At 33.7% G+C, this 25,178-nt stretch overlaps 1 protein-coding gene across 1 annotated transcript in view; it reads right to left on the reverse strand.

The window, feature by feature from the left end:
• LOC124360052 overlaps positions 1 to 20,168 on the reverse strand; it is a 28,113-nt gene extending 7,945 nt beyond the window's left edge. The window contains exons 1-5 of the mRNA XM_046813311.1: positions 19,779 to 20,168; positions 11,854 to 12,011; positions 7,320 to 7,579; positions 1,398 to 1,568; positions 1,136 to 1,254 (exon numbers count right to left, since the gene is read on the reverse strand). Of these exons, the coding sequence (XP_046669267.1) occupies positions 1,136 to 1,254; positions 1,398 to 1,568; positions 7,320 to 7,579; positions 11,854 to 12,011; positions 19,779 to 19,860 (790 nt within the window). The 5' untranslated portion in view covers positions 19,861 to 20,168. The remainder of the gene's footprint in view (positions 1 to 1,135; positions 1,255 to 1,397; positions 1,569 to 7,319; positions 7,580 to 11,853; positions 12,012 to 19,778) is intronic.
• Positions 20,169 to 25,178: the final 5,010 nt, after the last annotated feature.

A 25,178-nucleotide genomic window follows, 5' to 3' on the forward strand; every position in this document is an offset into this window, starting at 1 on the left:
CACTCTGAAAAACAACCACTTACTGACTGATAAGACAGGATAATATGGCTACAAGTTTTGGCTTGCAAAAAGGTTGGGAGTGACGCCAACTGGCGTCATCAGCATACAAGGCACGTTCCGTGTAACGCCAACTGGCGTCATCAGCATTGAACGTGTTAAACGCATTGCCCAGAGATATTACTTTGTCCACAAGATAAAATTTGAAAAGGTATCAATAGAGGATTGAGGCGGGAGGTAAGTGCCAACAACCAACACGTAATTCATAGGTTTTTGATACAATGACCTAAATGATACCTTAATGATACAAACAGGCTTTTGATATCTTGTGCAGAGTAGAAGATCTCTTTGGGACACAATACTGGGTTGGCTGCAACTATTACACCTCCATTTTTTTCTTGTATAGAAAAAACTTGAATGAAAGAGCAATTCCTTTGTAACACCTTGAAGTTTGTAAGGTCAAATTCAGAGTTGGTTATATCCGGTATAAGGTTTGTTTCAAGTAACGACTATGACATCACGTAAACATGTAGTGAAAGCCTTCTTAAGTAATTGTCACAAGGGATAAGCCAGTTTGGTTATATCAAAATTGTTAGTAAATTCATGAGCGCCTTATAAGTGCTTATAGACGATTTTTACAGAGCATTGTATTATCACGTTGCTTTTTAATGTATCTATGAGGAATATCCTCTAGTATGGTAAAGGTAGTCTGTTCTTCCTATCCTGTCTAAACTCTTTAGTTACTATTAATTTAGTAATTAGTTATTAATAACTTGGTTATTCTTATTAGTCATTATTTATACTGAAATCTGTACAGAATTTATTATTATTATTAATTTTGGTATTGGTATCAAAATAGAAATCAAATTCTTTTGGTACTGGCCCATCTTTATTTAAAATGGTGATACAATATTTCTTTTAAATTGGGCTATATTTTTATTTATTTTTTAACACAGGAATTGGAATCAAATGCAGAATTGAAACTACAATATTGGTATCAAAATCGGGATAGAATTAAAAAAAAAAGAAAAAACAAACTATCACAATTTCTTGTCATAATTAGGTATATTACATTTTATTACAATATGGTGTGTTTAAAGTAATACTATTAAAATATTAATAACAATACTCAACTTACCTCCAATGTCATCAAATAAACCATTGTCTAAAACAGACAATACTTTTTTTGTAAGCTGTGCTCTTTCAGGTTCAGGTAGTGAAGTATCTACCTGTTGAAGTAAATTACTTGGATTTTCCCTGTTGACAGAACAGTTTTGTTAAAATTTAATTGAATACAGCTCGAAAACAATATAAGACTAATACGAATAAACACTAGTTAAATGTTAAGTTTTTTCACAGGTTTATTTTTTATAATTAAAAGAATACAGTAATATACTTACACAGATTTAAGCTTAAGATATTTAGGATTATTCAAAGTTCTCGCCAAATCAGATGGGAGTACTCTGCCCTCTGGTAGCCAAGGGGTAGAACTGGGTTGGAGTTTGTCCAAGAACTGATAGAGATTTTGATACCACTCACAGGCCAGGCGAACAAGATACTGGGAAAGAGTCCTATAAGCATAACAACTTGCATACAGATAATTTTATTTAGAATTATTCAACAAATCAATTAATTTATTATTCGTTTTACACGAAACAACATTTTAGGATTAAAGGTATATACATTTTTTACATTAGACTCATTTTAAAACCTATACTTTCAACATTACTGTACCTGAAAATAGCTAGTACTCAGTCATTACATTTTAGCTACTTGGTGAAATCTTACTTCTGATTCTCTTAGGTACCTGTAGATTTCTACTCTACTCTAGGTACAAAAAGATGACCATCAATTACAGGTTCCATGGGGTCAATTAATTCATACCGATTAATTAGTATTAACTTCTCTAACTGCATATTTTGTTAACATCTTTACTGCGGAATGAAACACATACAACACTGAGTGCAGTCAATATGTTAAAATATAGTCATAAGGTTTATACATAAAGTCAACTCTCGGAGGGGGATATGTTCACGGATAACTCAAAATTACAGTTAAGACAAAGCAAGAAAATCATGAACTTACATTATAGCAAATACAGTATTCAAACTCTAAAATAATACCCTTGTATAAATACAATGCAAAGTTACAACACTTCCTGTCTTTTAGAAGCTTAAAAATACTTGGAAATCATGACAATATAAATTACACATGTTAAACATACAAATTAATGTAGTACTCTAATGGAAATCATTTTACATAGATTCAAAGTAATTGTTTGCTTTTGGATGAATTCACTTGATTTAAAATACAGTACAGTCTCAATAATATGGTCATGGGCCAATACAGTACATCCAGCAGTCCATTGGTCGGTCAACTGTCCATGATATTGAGCTGCAACGTACACTAGTCAGCTGCCTCAATCCACCTTTACTGAATGGAATGAATACCTGTCATTGATTATTTTTGCCATAGTTTGAAGAAGTTGTTAACAAAATATAGAATTTAAGTAAGGTGTGATTTTGAAGAACAGAAACACTCAACGTTAACATTAGATCAGAACCACAAAATTTTAAAATGTTCGACTACCGATGTTAACATCTAAGAAGTACAATATTGACCGTGCAACATGACATAAAGAAGAAAATTGATGAAATTGAGTTGTTCTTCAAGAGTAGTCCTTGGTCAGTGTTACAAAAACTTTGCATACTACGAGTTTCCACACGTAGAAGATGTACTTTATGCTTGGATCATACAAAAAAGAAGCAGGGATATGCCTATGCAATGTGATATTCTCATGGAGAGGAAAAAATTCTTTTACAACAAAATTATGAAAAAAGGATGACTTTCGTGCAAGTGTTTCTTGGCTTGTCAAATTTAAAAGGTGTTTTGGTGTTAAGACTGTTAACTTTACATTGTGAAAAACTCTCATGTAATACAGAATCTGTTATGCCTTTTATTGCTAAATTTAAAAAAACTGTTGATAAAATGGATCTAAGTCTGGATCAGTTTTATAACGCTGATAAAGGTGGATTGTTCTGGCACCTTTTGCCGATTGCCCAAAAACATCTCTACTTAGAGCTGAAGCTAGTGCTTCTGGTCACAGATTGATTAAAGACAGGATAACTTTTATGACTTGCTCTAATACTAGTGGCACTCACAAGTTGCAAATGCTTGTCCAGTTGTAAATAAAACATCCAGTTTTTTGGAACATAAATGTGCCTGTTTTGTACACAACCCAAACTAAAGGGTGGATTACCAAACACATTTCAGTGAATGGTTTAAAAAAAAATTTGTTTCATCAGTCAGAACGTTTCTCAAAAACAGAACACCTCAAAAAGACATGCTGATTCTTGACAATTCTCCTGTAAATGCGATGAAAAACAATTAAGGTCTGATGATGGTTATATCTGCACTGCACATTATTTTTGCCTCCAAAAGTCACTCTGTTGTGTCAACCAATGGTCAGAACATTATTCAAATTATTAAAACAAGTTGCAATATGGTATGCTATACAGTGTTTTGTCAGAAGAGGGAAGTGTCAAGCACTGAATAACACTAACAACAAACATGTGTTTAACCTAGCAAGTACTTGAGAAAAACCTTCAACAACAGTTGTTTGTTCATGGAATAAGCTATGGCCCTCTCTAACTTTATTACAAGCAAGTGAATAAAAATAAATAACAATATGATGAAGAACAAAACAAATACAACAATGTTGAATTAAGTGACCTAAGACAAGCAATGATCAATGACAGACGACGAGATCACAGTGGACATACTCTACAGCAGAGACGAACGAGGTGGACTCTGCATCTACTCCCATGCACACACGGTTATCAACAACAGAGCTTTGGAATGCTTTAATAACTGCAATAACCTGGTCTCGGATAAAAGGTAGTTTGGCGGCTGACATCCTACACTAAAGAGACTCCAGGAAAAGGTGTTTAAACACTGTTTTAACGCAAAAAAGTAAAAATTTATTACAAACTTTTTTCCAATAATAATGAGTTTAGCACATTATGCATTTTATTCTCAATTTTTCATTTTCCAATACTATGCTGTAATCTGTAGTAATGTACAGTTTTGTATTAGTATGGTGAATTATTTTTTTTTACCTAACCTCCACTAATCCGTCTCTTCTGATCCCGATATAAGGCCACATTAGTAAGATCTAATGTACTGAATATCAATTTGCCTAACACCAGCTTAAGACTAAGAAAATGTCTTCCTGACTTTGCAGTGAACTGATTGCCCCTCCTCCCCATCTATATATTCTCCTCACCACTTTCATCACGCCACCCTGATATACAGCACAGCGTCAGTAGGGGGGGGGGGGGGGGGGGGGGTCTGTGCTGCAGACTGTCATCCTCCTCTCTTCACACATCAAGCTGCCTGAATCGATCTGTAGTGGAACAGTGGGAGAAGCTATGTTCCCGGCATATTTCTGTTCTTAGTTCAACCATGGCTTTGGTGAGGGAGTACAGAAATTATTGACAATTAGCTACGTTTTGGGTCATACACAGCAACTAACCCAGGTTTTAAAATATTAATTGTGTTATAAACAAAAAAGTGAATGTCAATTCGGTATTAACCCTTTATGCTCGAAAGGCCAGCAGCACTGGCCACACCAAGGTTGCAGACAGCGTAGGTTTGCCGTAGTGTGTCATCACAACTTGTATGGCCAGTACAGATGGCCGTGATACTTTCACTGACAGCTTGGTGACCATATTTGTTGTTTGCCTCTCCAGATCAAAATTATTTTTCGATTTCCTCCGTGTTATTTGCATAGTAATTTAAAATGTTTAAAGAAAAAATTAGAAATAATTTAACATGTTTTTTTTTAATTAATCTTTATAATACAAAGATAAACATAAATTTGGGAAATATATCTTTTATATGTGTATTGTTAACAAAGTTATGTAAATAAAATGTTTTAAAGTAGGCTTTTACAGTTTTGTTTTACTCAGACATGAACTATTTTACAGTACAACCCCGATAAATCGGCCCCCGTTAATCCAGAAGTCCGGCTAACCCGGACCGATTTTCAATTAAAAAATGAAAAATCAGACAAACATTTGAATAATAAAAACGTAATATTTTTGAGTGCTATAGTATCCGTGAATCGATGTTGCATCAGTATTTGATGGGACTGTACGACAGTGAGTGTGTGACTCATGGCACACGGCGGCCGAGTGGCGGTTATTGTCCCGGATTCTCAGAAACAATAACAGACGCGTATTTCCCCAAATCCTCTCTGAAGTCGATGAAAATGACATTACTCTGTGGTTAGGGGCAGACAATAGCGGAGGCTATGAGCCACTTACTGACGAGGAAGTGATCGCGTCATTTTTACCTGATGCTAATGAATCAGACGCTGAGGAGGCAGACGGGGACATTGAAGATCCAGTGATGAGTCATGGAGATGCAGTGACCAAACTAAACGAACTAATGGTTTATTTCGAGCGGCAGGCAGAAACATCGCTGGCTAAATTGCTCATGTTGAAGAGACTGCGGGATCGCACAGCACGCAAGCGGCAGACGACATTGGCACAACCAAAGCTGACTGAGTTTTTTTAACAGGAAATGAACAGTTATAAATGTACTGTAAGGATTAATAATAATTAAATGGCCATATGTTTGATGTTTTTACAATTATAATGGAGTTTATCTGTAAGTATACCGTATATTTTATTAATTTTTACCTAATTCTCCGGCTAACCCGGATTTTCGTTAACCCGGATCGGCCGCGGTCCTGATTAATCCGACTTATTGAGGTTCCTCTGTACATTCTTCTCAGTCTTTACATTATTTTACGGAATAAAACTTAAAACACATACTTATGTGTATGTCAAGAATTGTTTGCACACGTCTTCTAGTAAAATTTTCTAGGGTTCTATCACTTCAGTGTATATATAGGCCCACTATGCGTCATTTGTCTTATTTGCACAGTCAATGTTTAGAGAAGAATTATACCAATTTAAAATTTAATGATTTACTTAAAAATTAATTTAAACTAAAGCTGTTTGATAGGTGGTGCTGGCCTTCCGAGCTATGGACATATTATATCTTGGCCAGTACTGCTGGGCATACGAGTTGAAATAACATTACGGCAAAAATTAATATGCACTTTCAACAAAATGGTGGTGGTCAGTAGAGCTGGCCATATGAGCTCCAATAACAAGTAGACTTCTCAACATTTTGCAAACAAAATTATCATATTTTATTATTTTTTTTTCCCATCTGTTGGTAATATAACAAAACACTACATCATAGAGGAGAATCAGTACCGGAAATCCCTACTTTTATTTGTGTTCTGATCTGATGTCTTATCTAGGTGTGATGTTTGTCTAACAGTCATGTTCCAGTGTAAAATGTTCTGGATTATATTTACTTATACGATCTGATGGGTCACCATGGTTACCTCGCAACACGGTTGATCTACTGGTAATTTACACTCAGAGAAACAGTTGATAACCAAGGACTATTAGTACAACCCTCATTATCTTACTTTATAGACTCTTACAAAGTAAAAACATCACTAAAGTTTAATTGTATAAATGTTTAGGTGAAAAATTTAATCCTTTACTGGCCACCAGCTTATTTTATTGTTGTGTGAAAACTATAATATTATTTAATGAAAACCTGTTATAATTTAGCTTAAGATTACTATTATCTTTTTCAAGATCTTTGTATTACTTTCTTTGAAAATAATAAGATTTTCAGAAAAAATAGCAATAGCAGTTTTATACAAAAACATTGTCTAGATATTTTGTGTGTAAATATTAGGTTCTCCTTTATTGTATATAGTAGTTGTTCTAAATATAAAAAAATCAGAGAATGCATATGCTTTCAATATCTTATTCATGATCTTATTTTACATTAATTATGCAAAGATATCTGTGCACTAAAACATGCTACAAAAACTGACTATAGAAACATTGATTACTGGAAATAAAAACATCTTGATGGGCTGTATTTGGTAAAATATCGGCCTACTTTAGACAATAAAATTACACATAGAATAGGTCTATACAATTTCAACTACATGTTATTCAAGTTCACAGTTACATACTGCTAAATTGAAAATCATAAACAAAGTAATTATATTTTTTTGTCTTCCTTTTTTGTATCATATTGCCAAATTGTGTAGCTTTTTTGCAATATGAGTACAGTCAAAATGAGTCAGAAATCCAAGTGTCTACACTATGCAGATATAATTGATTTGTGTTAATAGAGCGATTACAGGGAATTACTATATCTGTAATTAATTCTAATATTTTACTTGAGAGGTTTCAACAATACAAACAAAAAATAATTACCATATCCTGCTGACAACAGCCAGTGAAAACATTGTGAGCTCCCACAGATGTGTCAACTTGACCTTGACAAACAGATGACCAGCAGCATCCAGACACAGTAAGTAGACTCTGTGGAAGAGATGAGCCACTCCGTACAGTCTGACTAGAGTCCACTCCATCATCTGTCTCGTCGGGCCACAATTGTCTTGTAGTGTATCCCTCACTGACGACAAAGTGAAGGGTAGATGCATCGTCTTGTAGTTTGTCAGGCAGCGATTTATCTTGATATAAAAATAACGCATCTGTTATAATGGTACTAAACACACAGACAACATGATGGAAATGATTTCAACAGCTTGTGTAGGGCAAATAGAAGAAGTGCACACTTAATGTTCTTCAAAGTGAATTCAAAATGTTTTAGTGAAAGAATTTATACTTTTAACTCTATTTTGAAATATACTTACAATACTTATGGCATTATATAGTATATACTTCTTTTGGTTTTGTGGTAAAAATGAGAAAATTACAAAACGAAGATACAGTATAAGTTAGTCTAATATTTTACTCCTACACATTCAACACTAATACCATTTAAAAAAATGTAAATATAATTTTTAAATGTAATCTTTTGCTGAAAGATACTTTACCAAATAATGATCAAGTTGTAGAAAAAATAAACAAGAACAACACTAAAGTGGAGCAGTAGCCAACAATGGAACAAGGAACCAGGTAAACTTGGTTACTTTCAGATGTCTGTCATCATAACCAAAGCTGGTTTCTGTAGGATATTTGCTGATGTAATACCCCCTCACATAACCCTTCCACCCTGAGTTACGCATGTCTTTCCTGGGTTACTCTCAGATGTCTCTAAGTTGCCTGCTGGACTTTTACTTTTTTTGTTATCTGTTTCCACTTGTATAAAGTGTTTCCTGGACTTAAAAGTTTTTCATACAAAAAGGGTGCAAACTGGATCCACAGAGTATCAAGTAATCTTCACTCATGGCCATAGTACAGCAGATTCTCGGAGCAGACAACGACAAGACTGTGGTGTGTATCATAACTAACACTAGCATTTGTAAGATAATTGCTGATATGGTCTCCATTCACTTAACCCTTCCACTTTGAGTTAGACGTACCCTTCCTCGGTTACTCTCATATGTCTCTGTCATAACCTAAGCTAATTTCTGTAGGATATTTGCTGATGTGGTCTCCCCTCATTTAACCAGGGTTCCTACTTTCCTACTCAATTTTAATCATCAAATTTAAAGCTTATTTACATTTTTATGGTACACAAATAGTAATAATTACACTGTCAATAATTTTAATATAACATTAGGAATAAAAATAGGAAAAAATTGGCTGTTTTTCACATGAAGTGGCAGATTTCAGTATTTAGCGCCAAAATACGCCACAAGCCCGGCAGTGGCCTAGGATTCTGTACTTTAGCATCTGTTGCCGGTTCACAACTCAACTCAATAGAATACAGGTGTGTTTCATTTCTCAGATGTGATGAAATGGTGAAACTATTAAAGACTTTACCTTATTTCACTAACATTGTCGACAATTTGTGCAGGAATGGACGGATGCATCTAAAAATTTGGAACTGATTTTAGATCTTGGCTGACACAAGCAGCAGGTAGCGTCCAACGGTATGGTCTGTTAAATAATGAGCATAAAAGGGGATACGATTTGCCACTTGAATCAGAGGTCTTACTATTACTTGGCCCATATGAGCAGTTCTCATGAGCAAGAATTACGCAAGCACTTAATTTCATGGCAACTCATGCGATCAATCCTGGTGCAATTTATAACGGTTTTTAAAACGCCGAAGGAATGCAGATAAAAGCTGTTGGCTGTCACAGCGAAATCGATGGACCCTTTTAGACAGCCAATGCAAGTTTTGGCGTTCTAATGTGATTCAAGTTCCCCTTCCCCATTTCATTCAGCAGTATTCTCTTGCTGAAACAACATCAATTAAGAATAATTTTTATTTTTTATAAAGCTTCACTGTTTCGTAATTTAAGGTGACATAGAAGAGACTGAAGAATGACAAGACAATTTATAGTTTATTCTATCTGGGGTTCCAGGTTTCTATAGTCATCAAATGCTACTGCACTCAGAACAAACTTAGGGAAGACGCCAGAATTTTAAAAATTATTACCAAATGTCTGAAAAATCCTAAGAACAAGTGTGGAATATTAACCCTTTTAACCCCGGCCATTAAATTAAGTGATGTGCCAGAAATCCCAAGCCATTTTCAGACAAAATGTAAGGGTTTTGTAAAAAATTCATAACTCAGTTATTTTTTAAGATATTTAGGTAATTCTTTTTTTGTTTTACTTCTTTATACATGTAGCTTACAGAAATATACAAATAAAATTATTATTTTGAAAGTAATTTTTTTTTAATGCATATACATATATAAAAAATAAATAAAAATGAAAAAATTTCAAGTTTGATCATGGAAACCATATAGATAAAAAAATATTTGACACAAAAATACCCATTTACTTTATGATATATTTAATCCTTAATAAAAGGAAACAAAAATTATAGGCCTACCTTATTTACAAGTGGAGTAACATCAATTTTTGTAAAGCCGTGTAAATTTTTCTTTTTGCCATTTCTGGGCAAGGCAATGTAACAAGACCTTTGAAATTCACAGTACTTAAAATAAACATAAAACCAAAGTTATTTCTGACAAAATAACTAAAACTGTTCATAATCTAAATTAAAAAAAAAGTTTTAAAACAATATTTACATCACTACAAAATGTAAATTTTCAAGATATCCATCACTCAAATCGTCGTCACTAATCACATCCACACCATTTGCAACTAGGTTACTAATTATTGTATTTTCACTTACGGGAGACTTTGAACGATGTCTTTTACTCATTTTGAAATAAAACAAATAATAAACTAAACTTTAACTGCCGTACTTTATACTGCATTAACCTAAAACTGTGAAGAAAACGGAATATTCACAACCACGTGATATACAGCTGTCTGCAACAAGCGTGAGCAGTCAGTCGAGACAAACTGCAATTGCTCAGTCACAGACTGACAAAATACGAAGTCAAACCATTATAAACTAATATATTTCGATGCAAAATATCTTTGTGCACAAGTCTGTGAAATTTCAAAGCATTTGGTGAAATAGGTGGCCAGTAAAGTAATAAAAAGTGCACGTCCGCACTATACGGACGTCGGGAGTTGACGCCATTTTTACGACGTCCGTATAGTACGGACGTCGGGGTTAAAAGGGTTAAATAGTTTCTTGATTCCACGACACAGGACTACACTCTACTTCTATTATAAGCCGTTCAAAGTTTAGTCACCATTTTTTCACAGGTAATAACATCAGAACTGAAATGAAAAACATCTGTATTCAAGGAGAGTTGAGATGCAAGAACCAATAACAGACGCGCACTCCCGTGGTGAGTTTTGTCGTTATATAATGGAATTTGCTACTCTGTGTGAAATCACTGATGCTCAACCATTGCTTGCAACTCCATAAGTCCAACAGGTGAGTAGTCCGCAATAGAAAGCAAAAAGCTGAGTTTGGGGTTTAGTGGCCTGTGTGAAACCGGCCTAAGTAGTGTATTGAATCACATTTTGGAGCAGTTCTCAAGAGTGAGTGCGAGCTGGATGGTCACAACCGTTCCATTTCATCTGATGTACTAGTAAACCGCGCCAAGACCAATCACTGCGAGTTGCCGTGATTAGACTTGCTTAATTCTCGCTCATGTATGAACCAGACCCTAGACATAGCACGGTAACGACGCATGCTGATTCATTTATTAGCAAGTGGAGATTTTCACAGTTTGTACATTAAATTCACGGCTTATTTAAGGTTTTTTCATGGTGAATACATTTTACAGCTTATTCACGGTTTCACAGTTGGATGGAGACCCTGCAACTGTTCTGCCCTGAGTTATACATACCCACCCTCGGTTACTACGAGATGTCCTTGTCGTAACCAAATCAAGTTTCTGTAGGATATTTGCTGATGTGGTCTCCACTCACTTCAACCTTCCGCTCTGTGTTACACATGATCTTCCTCAGTTACTCACAGATGTTTCTGTCATAACTAAAGCTAATTATTGTAGGATATCCCTTCTGAACTGAGTTACAAATTCCTTTCCTCTGTTACCCTCATATGTCTGTTGTAACCAAAGCTGGTTTCTGTAAGACGTTTCTTCATGTAGTCCTCTCTTACTTTACCCTTCTGACCTGAATTACATGTTGCTTACATGTTCTATTTATGTTGAAAGCAGACATCACTTGAGGGGTATTTTGAACTATACATTAGGTTAATGTAAAAGGTTATCAGTAAACATTTTATAAGAATCATAAGCATTAATAGTTCAGTTAAGTTGTCTGTAGCAGTTTATCTAAAGGATAATACGATTATGAATGACTACTTCGTCAAAACTTAAACTGATGATGTTGGTTTTTAGTAAGAACAAGAGAAATAAATAAAACAATATTGTATAGTGTTTTAATTTTATGTCTATATGACTAAACTTTAGGAGAGTAAAAAATATTTTTACCATTTGCAATGCTTTAAAACTTTTTTCTTGTCGATGTTTATGCTTTGATCTGTAAATTAATCTAGAAAGTGTTGCTGCCTCCAGGTCTAACTGAGTCAGATCATTCATCTTCATTTTAATCTGATTCATTGCAAACTTGATTTGACCACACACTTTTTCTGAAACACAAAATCAGACAAAACCTTTAAAATTTTAAAACAAAGTGAAACTTACTCTTTCATAAGTTAAATAAGTAAATTTCTATCTTTTTCATGATTTCAAGCTTATGTCCTGGAATCAGAGTCAGATTTTTTAACGCAACATTTACTTTAAACGCCACACCTTTAAACAACTTGCAACGCATTAAAACAACAATAATCAACCATATCAGCAATAAACAACTCGTAACCACTAATAATTCACAACTCACTAAGTGACAGTCCAATGCAGACGGATAAAAAGCATGTAAATAAAATAAAGTGATATCTTAAAACATACAGATTTTACTACAACTTGTTACAAATTACTATATTTGAGATCAATCTACAAAACCATACCAAAGTGACTAATCAACAAGTTATTGTCTTAGTCAACTATAAATAGTTGCTAAACAATTATATCTTTCATAAACTTGAGTTCCTTTAATATAACACAGAATAAGGGACTATTTAAAATTTGTAACATATTAAATTTACAAAAGAATATGTATGATGTTCCCCTTCAGTGCTACTAGCAACTCAAATTCCAACTGACTTAAAAACTAGCCACAAGTATAAACAAGCAGTTTATGGCATACTAATTTAAATCATGTTTATGTAGCTTATATTTGTGCTATGAACTCAGTGAATACAAATAAGAACCAATTACCTATAAATGATATATTTTGTATTAATAATTTTTAAAACATTCAGAAAAAAGGGTGCTTGTAGTTTAGGCATAGATTACTGATGTCCGTTTTACCAAACTTTGGAATTATATGTATAGTTTTAAGTCTGCAAAAATGAACATTGCATGTTAGAAAGGTAGTTCCACTTTGAATATTTACAATTGTATTTGTTATCCCTTAAACCATTGTAATAATTTAGGGGTAGAATTCAATAAGCGAACCCAGTATTTATATTGATGTTGCATAATTACACCCATTGATATAATTAACTAATGCTAATTAATTTACAACATTTAATTTCAATCATATGCCTACCTAAAATATTACCAATTATTTATAATTAGAATATTTGATAAGTGACAATATAGCCTAAATAAAACATTATAGCCAACTTTAAAAAACTAACCAAATTAGCATTGAAAGAAAATAGGCCTATTCTGTATTTTTAATTGATTCAGCTGTTTTTATGTCTTTATTAAGTATGATAAGAAGCCACCATGACAATTAAATCATCTATATTTCTGATTATCTTAACTGCTGAACAGGAACAAGTACCAGATAGGGACAGAGTGGCTCGCTTTCTCGTCTACATCGCTTCCTTTCAGGAGGCAGAAAACAAGTACTGATATTACTTGTAATTTTTACAGTAAGTGAAATAAAGTCTGTTCTTTCTAATAATGTAGTTTTTTTGGGTACTCAGTAAGAAATTTTTTTAAATTAATGATCTCCGTTTAATACTGTTTTGAAGGATTATTGCGTCTGACCGATTGCGATACAAACAACATAAGTTCATTGTCATTGCAACTGCAGCCATTACTCAAATATACAAATAATTTTAAAATGTTTGAATCAATTACAATATTGTTATAATAAACTAAAAACAGCAAACTTTAATTGTAAATAACTACAATAAGAATAAGGATAATGTTTACATTAGCCACATTAACTGAAACAATCAAAGAAACCACTTTTATCAATTTCTTTAAATAGTATGTTCCGATTTCCAGAAAGAATTTTAGGCAGTCACAAATTCATAATTGCACAATAACTGATAATATATTTAAATTTTAGATTATATCCCAAATAGTCCATCAATCTAGGGGACCAAGGAGAATCAGGGTTTCTTGGTGAGGGGGGGGGGTAATCTAGGGAGAGATAGGCATTGGTGGAGGGAATAATCAGGATATCAATATTCATGCAGAAAAAGTAGAAGGAATGTTAAGAGGTAAGAGTAGGACTAAAAACTGCATACCAGGATAATATAAAAGTTTTTTCCTCATTTTGCTGTTCTAGTCTAATATATATACAACCGCATGTGTAACTGACTGACTGACTCACTCACGTATACTAATTCTAACCTACTTCCAGATGAGTTAGAGACTTGAAATTTGGTACACAGATAGCTTTCCACGTGTAACCACCAGGAAAATCCCGAAAAGTGAGAATTTTTCATTTTCAACCCCTCAAAAAAATTCCCAAAAAATCGCGCATTCTTCACCCCTGCAGGCATTTTTTGTAAGCCCGATAGCGGGCGAACCGTTGGAGCTAGCTCGGATCTGACGGAAAATTCATGGTCAGGAATGAAGTGAACTACAAAAAAGGTCTAACGACTTTTTGCTCTATCTTCCGTGGTTAAGCGACAAAACGCTCGAACATTTGAAATTCCAGAGATTTTTTCGATAAAAATAATGTTTCAAGCCCGATAGCGGCCGAACCGTTGGTCGTAGCTCAAATCTGATTGACCCATCAAATTAGCAAATTGCGCGATCTACAGAAAAGGTCCAGTAATCTTTTGCGCTATCTCGATTGGTTTGGCCGAAAAAACGTGATTATGTACAATTTTGTTGTAACTTTTACGCGAAACTTTTGTTTTTGGGGTCGATAGCGGCGAAACCATTGGTCGGAGGTCAAAATAAGACTAACGTTTTATTTAGGAAATAAGATGACCTACAAAAAAGGTCCAGTGACTTTTTACTATATTTCCCTTAGTTTGACCGCAAAACGCGATTAAGTGAAAATATTGGACATTTTCGCCTAAAAATTTACATTCCGGGCTTGATAGCGGCCTAAACGGTTGGTCGTAACTCAAAACAAATTTTAAACGGGATTTAGGAAATCACGTGATCTACAGAAAAGGTTCAGTGACTTCGGGAGTTGGCTGAGCGTTAGCTAAGCGTCAATAGTAGATAGGGACAGAGGAATATTTATTATGTTCACAGACACAATACCCTCTAAAAAAGGCCCAAGTGTGTCATTAACCCCCGGTAATATTAACCCCCCCCCCCCGGGGATTTCCTGGTATGACCTGATAACCTCCTGTACATTCAACCCCCTGATGTGTTAACCCCCCTGGTAACATTAAACCCCCCCAGGGAATTTCCTGCCATGACCTCATGTCCGAATTTTACCAGTCACCAAATCTCTTAACCCCCCCCCCTGGGAAGATCCTGGTATGACCAGATAACCCCCTGGAGACTTATCCCCCGGTAACGTTAACCCCCCCTGGGAATTTGTTCATATGACCAGACAATATCCTGACGAAATTAAACCCCCTCTTGTCTTAACCTCCTTAACATTAATCACCCACCCAGGGAATTTCTCGCCTTGACTAGATAGTCTCCTGGTGATATTAAACCCCCTGTTCGACTTAAAATACTGCCTTGAGGTCGGTTTTTATTATGTTTATACTAAACAATTCAAGATAGCTGACCCGTGCAGACTTTTCTCCCGAGCTCATTTCTGGCTAAACCATAGGTCGTAGATCAGATCTGAGGGCACAATCGAAAGACAAAATTAAATTTCCAACAAGAAAGGTCCAGTCACTTTTTGTCGTATCTCTAACGGTTTAACCGCAAAATGCCCTCAAAGTCAAAAGTTTTTACGAATCCGGAAAAAATCTATGAAAAAGGTCAATTTTTAAATCCCTTGTCATTTACTTAATGTCCGGACTTAACCAGTCACCGAATTCCGCTTATCCCCGAATTTGCAAGCGTTTACTTTGGGGGCCTGGGGGCGTAGCCCCCAGCGAGCCGAAGGCGAGTTATTACCTCTACAATGAAGTTTGTATGAATAATATTTGCACATCTCGTTATTAACGTTGGATATTTCAAATAAAGATGATTTTGGTGTTTTATCACCACCATTAATCATTTTGTATTCGAGTTGTGTTTTGTTTATGTTTTAGTAATTTTATAGAACTGTTTTACCTACAGACAATAAAAGTAGTGGTTGCCAACTTATTTCAAGTTTTTTGATTAAGTTAGAATAATGTTCTGTACTGTGTAGTTTTGAGTTGGATATGGAGTTTTACATGCCAAAGATGGCATCCCGTTCCCTTGCTATTGATTGTCCGGCAGTTTCATCCTGCTCATCACACATTCTACAGAGCAGATCCTCCTGAAGGATGCCAACTCTGTGAAGTGAAAAGTAAACAATTGCTAATGGTTTTGTGTTAAATAGATATTTATTTCTATTGAGAATTTAATTCGCTGATTCGATTGTTGGAGTGGCTGCTTCTTTAAATGAGATTTTTGTTATTACCTGGCATAATAGCACACTTTGGTATTATCCGGAGGCCACAAACAAAAAGTGTCGACGTCGCTGAGATCGACGCTAAGCATTCATTATAGCAAGTCATTCTTATTTGTTGTGCAGTGGCCTTAGCTTGCACAGTTCGATTTCAAATGCTACAGGCTGTCGATTTTTGCTCTTGTCCTGTCTCCAGCTAGCACAATTTGCCTTTGCCAATCGCTTTTTGTTGACATTTGTTCAGACAGATGATCGCAGAGCACCATTAGTTTTGGTTTTTTATTGCGCTAGAACAATTCTGTGGGTTTGTTTACATCTTCAATAAACACTAAAATAGTGAACTGTAATTTCGTGAATGAATTTATTTGTTAGTTTTCAAAAATGAGACTCAACGAGGCGTTCTTGCAAAGTTTGCTCTACCAATGAGGTAAAAAGGCAGTCTAAATTTGTTTATGTGCGCTGTGAAAATGGTGTTCACCCTGACTGTCTAAATCAGCATAAATGTTAGGTTACTACGTCAAGATCAATTGTAAATAATGTAAATAAATATAATATGATTTTTATAGTTTATTTGTATTGAAAAAATCTGGATTTTGAGACTGGTTTCCGAAACTGAAACAAGTAAGTGATATTTTTACTTCTGTAATTATTTATTTATGACATTTTTAACAACAAATAACTCTGAGATAAATAATTAGACTTAGTATATAATTTGTTTAGTAACCACTAATAAATATATGATATGTAAAAAAGACAAGTAAAATAACCTTCTTCCTAAACCTTTGAATTTTTTTAGGAAAAACTGGGTTTGTGTTTTCTTACCTAAAAAAATATTTTCATTCCAAAATAAGGCTACAGTCAATAAGCAGCCACCAACACACATCGCATGATGATTATCGATTTTAAATATTGATACTATTGAATACATTTGGCCTATAGATATTCAAAATTAACTATTGCCAGCTTTCTTTATTTAGGCTAGTGATGTCATTACCAACTGTTGTTATTTTGTTTATGTAGGAGAAGGTTGATGACAACGGCAAAAACAATGGCAATGAATAAGCAAATATTGGCTCAAAATGTTTTTACAAACAAAGAAATCTTTAAAACTGGTCTTAAAAGTAAGTGCATTGTCGATCTCTTGCAGAATATATGTATCAATGAGAAATTATGAATATTGATTGTGATCCATTCCACCATTTTTTAAATGTTATCACATATCTATCCTGTGAAGTAATAGTTAGTACTACGCGGCTCAAGAGTACTTTAAATACAATTTATTTATTTTATAGTATTGAAAAAAAATTCACTTCGTTTACATATAAAAAAATAACTTCACTATTAGTGAATTTATTTTTAAAGCCCTATATATTTTTAGAGCCTAGAACTTAATTCAGTTGGACATCATCGTTCAAAATTTATTCAAAGTGAAAACATGTTTGGAAATAAATTCAAAATTAAAATCATGTGTTTTGTTATTAACTAATGGTGGCAAGAACAGTGACAAATGTGTCTTCTTTGTCCGTCACGTTTTTCCTTGAAAATAAATTTAAGGTAAGTAAATGAAATTGTTTTGTTGTAATTATATTAATTGCATATATTTTAATTTGTAATCTTGTTGTTAGGTTTTCTTAATTATTTAAATAACATTCTTCCTGTCACCTGTCATAACTTTGTCGTTGGTAATATTATATTACGTTTTTTTTAAAGAATACTTCATCTTTTATTAAACAAAACACGCTAGAAGAAGATATCTTGAAAATCAAACATGCAGCAAAACTTTTTCCCTCAACCTTTACGTTTTTTCAATAAAACGGCCTGCATTTTTCGCACATGAAATGGTTTATATGCAGGGCACTAAAAGGTTACCACCACTCATGTGATCTGAGCTTGAATTTGGGTACTATCTCGATGGATGGTTTTCTTTATTCACCAGAAATGCGGAGTGGCACCAAGGCTGAAGGTGCCTCTGAAGACTGCAATGATGGCAAGGAACATACTCTTCCAATCTTAGATCACATGCCAGATCGTCCAATATGATCTTACATAAAAAAAGTTGCACTTTTTGGGATTGGGCTTTGGTGGTGCCTCCTCCCCACTATTGTCAAAAATGAAATACATCCTTCGAGATAGTACCTAAATTCAAGCTCAGATCACGTGAGCACTCGTAAATGTTATACATATTAAAGCAGTATATATATATATATATATATATATATTTAGCTACTTATAGAGCTAATAGCAATTAGTAGATAGGGACAGAGTGACCTCCACATAATACCAAAGTAGCCTACCCCTAAGTGTTTCTGTGATAGCTATGGTTTATTTACTTATTTACAGGGTTGCATAATTATAATTAATTACCTCTATTAACCCTTTGAGTGCCGGAGCATTGCTGTCAGCGATCCTGCATTATATGCAAGAAATGCCAGAATCGCTGTTAGCGACTTCTGCAGTAACGCTTATATTTTATATAATATTTATCTAAATTGGCTCAATGACTATACATACGCATTCCAAAGGCTTCAAAGTAACTTTTGATGTAGGTTTTGTTGCATTCTGGTTAGATTCTGATTTTTACGGCGGTTGTAACGGCGTCAGTCGAGTTTAGAATCGACTGCTACGCGGACAAGCCGTCACATGTTTTGTTTGCGCTGCTGTTTATTTCACAAATGATATTGAAAGTTTTTAAGTATCATTTGTGAAACTTAAAAACTTGATTTGGGTTTGTAGTGTTAGTATCTTCAAATTATTTCGTTTGTGTATGTTGTTCTAGTCTGTTTGTAAGTAGAACAAAGTAGCCTACTTGCATAGTACTTTACTAAATATGTTTGTATAGTTTTTATGTTTGTTCAGTGATATTTATAAACAATGAGTCGTAAAAACATTGCTGACAATGAAGACCTAGTATTGCAGACATTAGATTTAAGCATTAGCAGTGTAGACAATACACAGTGTTAGGTTAGGTTAGAAAATTTCTAGTTTTGTAGTGGTTCATATTTTCATATTTATTTTCAAAACTTTATTTATAAGTATAAAAAAATGTTTATATCCTATGTCTTTTTGTAAAGAATTAAATGGAGTATAAGATAGAATAACTAAAAGTGAAAAAAAGAAAAATATTTCAATAACACTAAGTTGTGTCAAAATAAAAAACAAAATGTTTTTGCTCATAAAGTTTTTGTTAATGATTTTTTTTATTTGTAGGCTATAAAAACGTTAAATAAGTGATCAATATACTATATGTATAAAGAAAATATATTTATTTAAAAAAACAAAAAACCAAGACATTATACCAATAAATAAATTTTTAACCAGACCCTTGCAGAATCAAGCATTTCCGCTCTGCATTTTATGCATACCATATAGCAAAACGCTGCGGCACTCAAAGGGTTAATTTTGAACTAATGACTTTTATTAAGTATTATAATATTCAAGAGGAATAAATTAATACCCTAGACATAATGATTTGCCACTCTTAACAGGTAATTTCATGTTAATAAACTATACTAGGTCTAAGTTGTTTACTTACTTGCATTTCCACAGCTAAAAGGGACAGACAAACATACAGGTGCTGGAATGTCCAAAATATTCCAAAACAAAGGTGTATCCATGTGTGAGGAGACTTATTTAAGATGTGTTTATAAGTGAACAAACCTATAACACAAGAAAAAAGAACTGAGGTACTCTCCTACTGTTTACTTGCAAGATATGGATTAGATGAACTGTCGATTTTCTCAACTATAAGATTTAACTTTGTTAATTTAAATAACGTAAAATTAGTGTTATATTTCTATTATAAAGTTACTTTACAAATATAAACCTTTCAAATTTCTCTCACTGTCCTCACCTCGTTAGAACTTGAAATATAAAATTATGAACTCTTTAGTCTTACTTCCCCATAACATAACCCTAGTTTGACGTATAGCTCGGCTAGTTGAAAAACATGCAGTTGGGGGGTTCTTTGGGTTCTTTTTTTTTGACTGGTGTAACCTTTATAATAGTAATATATTATTCTAAGTTATTGTGACAATGATATCGTCCCATACCCTAATAATGTTATAAATGCGAAAGTACCTTTGTTTGTTTTGCTTTCACGCGTAAACTATTCAATCTATTTTTTTAACTACATTCTATTTACTTACAATCTGTTTAATTTGAGAAGAACAATAAGCAAATATTATATACAGAAACAACAGTAACAATTATAACTGAGTTAGATGTTAACCATTGTTAACACTAACATAATTAATTCAAGAACCTAAAAGGTAGGTCCAGGATACCAGTTCGGTGGAGTCTGTACACATTTTCAGAACTTTGAAGTAGATGTACGCGAGGTGGTTTGGATGACCTTCTAATCTTGAAAGATAAATGCGACCGAACTTGATTATTTTTTATTTGACTGTTGGAATGTTCAAATCTTGATGTAACGTTTTCTTGGATACATACCATGGCGCTTTTGCAATTCTTCTTAACAATTTTGATTGATACCGTTGTAGTATCTGCAGATTTGAGTTGCTTGCTGTGCCCCATAACTGAACACCACATGTCCATACAGGTTTTAGGATAGTTTTATATAATAGTGTCTTGTTCATCAAACTGAGTTTTGATTTATATCCGAGTAGTCAAATCATTTTATTTGTGTTTAAATTTAGCTGTTATCCCTTTGTCCAAATGTGGGATTTCCATGTAAGCCTTCTGTCTAAGCGCATGCCCAGATAATTTACTTCAGTTACTTGGGGTAAAAGAACGTTATTCAATGTAACTGGAGGACAAGAATTTTGATTTAACGTAAACGTTATGTGAGCTGATTTATTTTCGTTAATTTTGATTCTCCATGTCTTAAACCAATTAGCAATTGCATTTAAGCTCTGTTGTAAGTAATGGGATTCTTGAACACAATCTTTATGGATTGACAAAATTGTAGTATTATCTGTGAATGTTGCAATTTGAATATGTTGATTTTATGGGAGGTCAGCGGAATATTATAGTAAGTATAAAAACGGACCAAGTACACTTCCTTGAGGAATTTCAGATTCTATTGAATGTAGATGAGTAAGAACATTATGGTATTTTATTTGAAAAGATCGGTTTTAAAGGTACGATTTTAGTATTGAAAAAACTATATATATATATATAGCTTAAATATACCCCACTTACAGTTTAGTTATATATTTTACTATTTGCTTTATATGTTTTTTAACAATACCAAAATATTTTTGTTATGGTCTCAATTACAAATTTCTACACATATAGGACAAATTGATATTACACAAGAAAAAAAAAAATAATTTATTCAGTATCGATGTACTATGAACTTATAATTCATATCTTTCTAAAAGTTTCATTTTGTATTTTCTTAACAAAACTGCATTGCTTTCTCTATCACTTTCCCGCAGTTCTCTTTCCAGTACATTAAATAATCTAAGAGATGTCACTAAGAAGGACTTACAGTAGATATCAGTTCTATAAATCGGAATGTGTAAAGTTAATCCTGAAAAACGAGTATTTCTAACATGTACAACAGTCATTCTTTTGTTGTATCTTTCAAACAAATACACTGGTTGTTCATTTTTAAGTACTTTGACTGCCCATTTCATAATATTAAATTCCATCCGCTCCTTAATTTTCAATAAACCAAAGTCTTTATAATATGGTGTTACATGTTGATCCCACCTTAAATTATAGATATATCTTATGCACACATTTTCCGCTTTCTATAACTTATTAGTTAACTCATTATTCATGTCACAATAAGCTATATTTGCATAATCAAAAATAGGTAATATTAGTATTGCTACTAGAAGCTTCTTCATATAAACTGGAGGATTAAAGTTTAATTTTCTAAATGTATACAAACACTGAAATACCCTCAGAACAATATAATTTACTTGTATACGCCATATTGACAATTGAGCTCTCTAAATTTAAATGTACATTGTTTATCATTAAAGGTGTCAAACGGTTAACATCAATGTGAGGTAGCAACCTTGAGGATCAAAAAAATATTGGCCTACGCTTTGTTATATTAAGTTGTAATCCATGACCTTTACACCATGTATGTAATGTACCTAAATCCGCATTCCCTTTATATTCTGAAGGAGCTTTTATCTTTGCTAATTGTATAATGGAGCGAGAGAGAGAGAGAGAGAGTGTGTGTGTGTGTGTGTGTGTGTGTGTGTGTGTGTGTGTGTGTGTGTGTGTGTGTGTGTGTGTGTTTGTGTGTCTATATCCATTTCAGACATCATTAAAAAGTTCTAGGAGCATGTTGAGGCCATTTATTGGTCAACATTTAATCATTTTATAAGAAATCCCATCTAGCACTGGCGGTGTGTTCTTTTTTTACTCTTAATAGTTAGTTGTAACTCTTTTAAGGTAAAGTTTGTTTCTAAATGGTCATTTGTTGACCTATATAATTTCATTTCGATGCATTGCATTACATTCACATGGAATCTGGAATTCCATTTTTGATTTTTCATGAAGCCATAACACAATTCCTCGTTGTTATTTATAACAGCGTCATTATGAGTAATACCATTGTTAACTTATTCACTATTTTCCAAATGTACTTGATATTTTTTACCCAATATCTTGGCATAATTTTCCCAGTTTAATTTCTTGGCCATCTGGGTTTCTTCTCTAGCCTTTAGTTGAGCTATTTGATATGCACAATAGTTCACTGCATTCGTTTGTTTCTTGAATGTTGTGAATGCTAGCCGTCTTTGGGCAACAGCCTGGGAACAATTTTCTGTCCACCATGGTTTTGGTGAAAAAGCTTGCCTTGATTATTTATTGGAGTTTTTACTTTGGAAATAGATACTTCACTAATCTATGTAATAATATTAAAGAGTTCTCTCATTTTATGTTCAGGAGAGATTGTTTGTAGCTCCCTAATTTTTGTTTCAATAGTCTTAGTGAAAAACGGCCAGTTTGCTTTTTTAAATTTAAGTTTGTTGTTATTAATATTATTAAAATCTGGATTATACTTAAATGTAAGACTTGACATATTAAATTGTATATTGATTGGTAAGTGATCACCACCCATAGAGTCCTTACATACTTCCCATTTTTCCAGTAAAGCATGCATACTTGGTGACACAAAAGATAAATCAAGGGTAGAAGCTTGATGATTTAAGGAGGGCATTGTAGTGTGACTGTGATCAATAAGCAAAATAAATAATGAATTGTTATATTCATGAAAAATATAATTTCGTCTTGTGTTAGGAGTAATTGCTCCCCAGTAGGGATGATGAGCATTCATATCCCCACATAATAATGTAAAATCTTGATCTTGTTGAATAAGTATTGTTGCAAAAAACTTACAGACTTATGTAATATAACTGCAACACCATAAAATCGATTTACTCTTTCAATATTATACATGTTATCTTTAATGTAATCTTGATCTGTTAGCCAAGTTTCCTGAATCATACACACATGGATGTTATTCTTTGTAATTGTGTGTATACGTTCTGACCATTTATGTTTAAGTGTTCTTGCGTTCCACTGGAACACATTTAACTTATTTAACATGTTTAATAGTTGCAGACGTTGAACTATGTCCTATAATGGCACTTTTATTTGTGTTTTATTTCAAAGTTCTGTCTATGGAGATATTAGTCTTAGTATTTATGGTGTTCTCCCCAATTTTGAAAATGGTTCGAAGTTTCAATTGTATTTCCTCTATTTATTTATTCATCGGGGAGCGTAAATATTCCTTTTCCTGTTCCGTACGCTGACTACTAATGTCAGGACTTACTTTTTGCTGGGTCGGAAAACCCGTATGAGGTTTTGAATTGGGTACTGTATTAGTTCTGCTACCACTAATATAGTAATACGATTAGGATGTAAGACCTTGGGTTTATAATTATTATTTTTATAGCCTATCCTATTATTTTTGCATTTTTGTTGGCCGATCTCTGAGGGAGTATATGTAACATTATAGTTACTCTCACTGTTTTGGCTGTTAGGTTCTGAATAATCTTCTTCAGTTAAGGGTGAGAACATGTGGCCGGTTTCTAATAGGCTATTTGATTTAAACTTAATCAATAGAAGCTCAGGAAAGTTAGTTTCATATGTGCAGGTTTTGGTGGCAATAGCGTAAGAGTTAGGTCTTACAAAATTACCTCTGATTTTTTTATGTGTTATGGGGAAAAACTTGCTAGACGTATGATAGCCCTCTTTCATTGAACTCATCCTATCCTTAATGTTCTTTTGACGGGTATATTATGGGCATATTTTAGGGATGCTGCTGGTTGGACCTAAGCAATAAATACATTTTAAAGGGGTCTGACATTCATCTGAATGAAAACTCTCTCCACAGTTTCTGCATAGCCTATTATTAGTACAGAGTGTTCTTGCTACATGTCCATAGGCAAAACACCGAAAACATTGCTTAACAGGTATAATTTAGGTATATACCTTCATTCGAACATAATTAAGTTTTACATACTCGGGTAGTCTGTCCGAGTCAAAAGTAACCTTTACAAAAGATTGGGGACATCATAGTGTAACAATTGCGCGCGGGCAGTACTCGGGACGCTGGTGTGAGGGGTATGGAGTGGTAACCGCGTCGAGAATGGAGGGAGGATGCTTCTTTACTTTCTGGTGACTGCAGAGCACGGTTGACAAAGCTCAACAAAGTCCATCCGACCTTTAGCTAAACCGTATTCCAGCGTCGGTTCTAGTCTTAGTGCGTGTGATAGTAAACAAACATAATATTAAATTAATTTACTCTTTTCTATACTTAAGTGATTTGTGATAATATCTACTATCAACAGTGTTAAGATATATTGCTTACATTTGAATTACGAACTTAAATAAAACATAAAATGCTATAATATTTGGGGAAATACACTTATCATCTGTTTTGTAGTGATCGTCTATGTTTTATATAAAGAGTAATGGTGCAATACATACATAAGATTTTATT

This window comes from Homalodisca vitripennis, chromosome 1 (genome assembly GCF_021130785.1).
Source record: "Homalodisca vitripennis isolate AUS2020 chromosome 1, UT_GWSS_2.1, whole genome shotgun sequence".
NCBI classification, from domain to species: Eukaryota; Metazoa; Arthropoda; class Insecta; order Hemiptera; family Cicadellidae; genus Homalodisca; species Homalodisca vitripennis.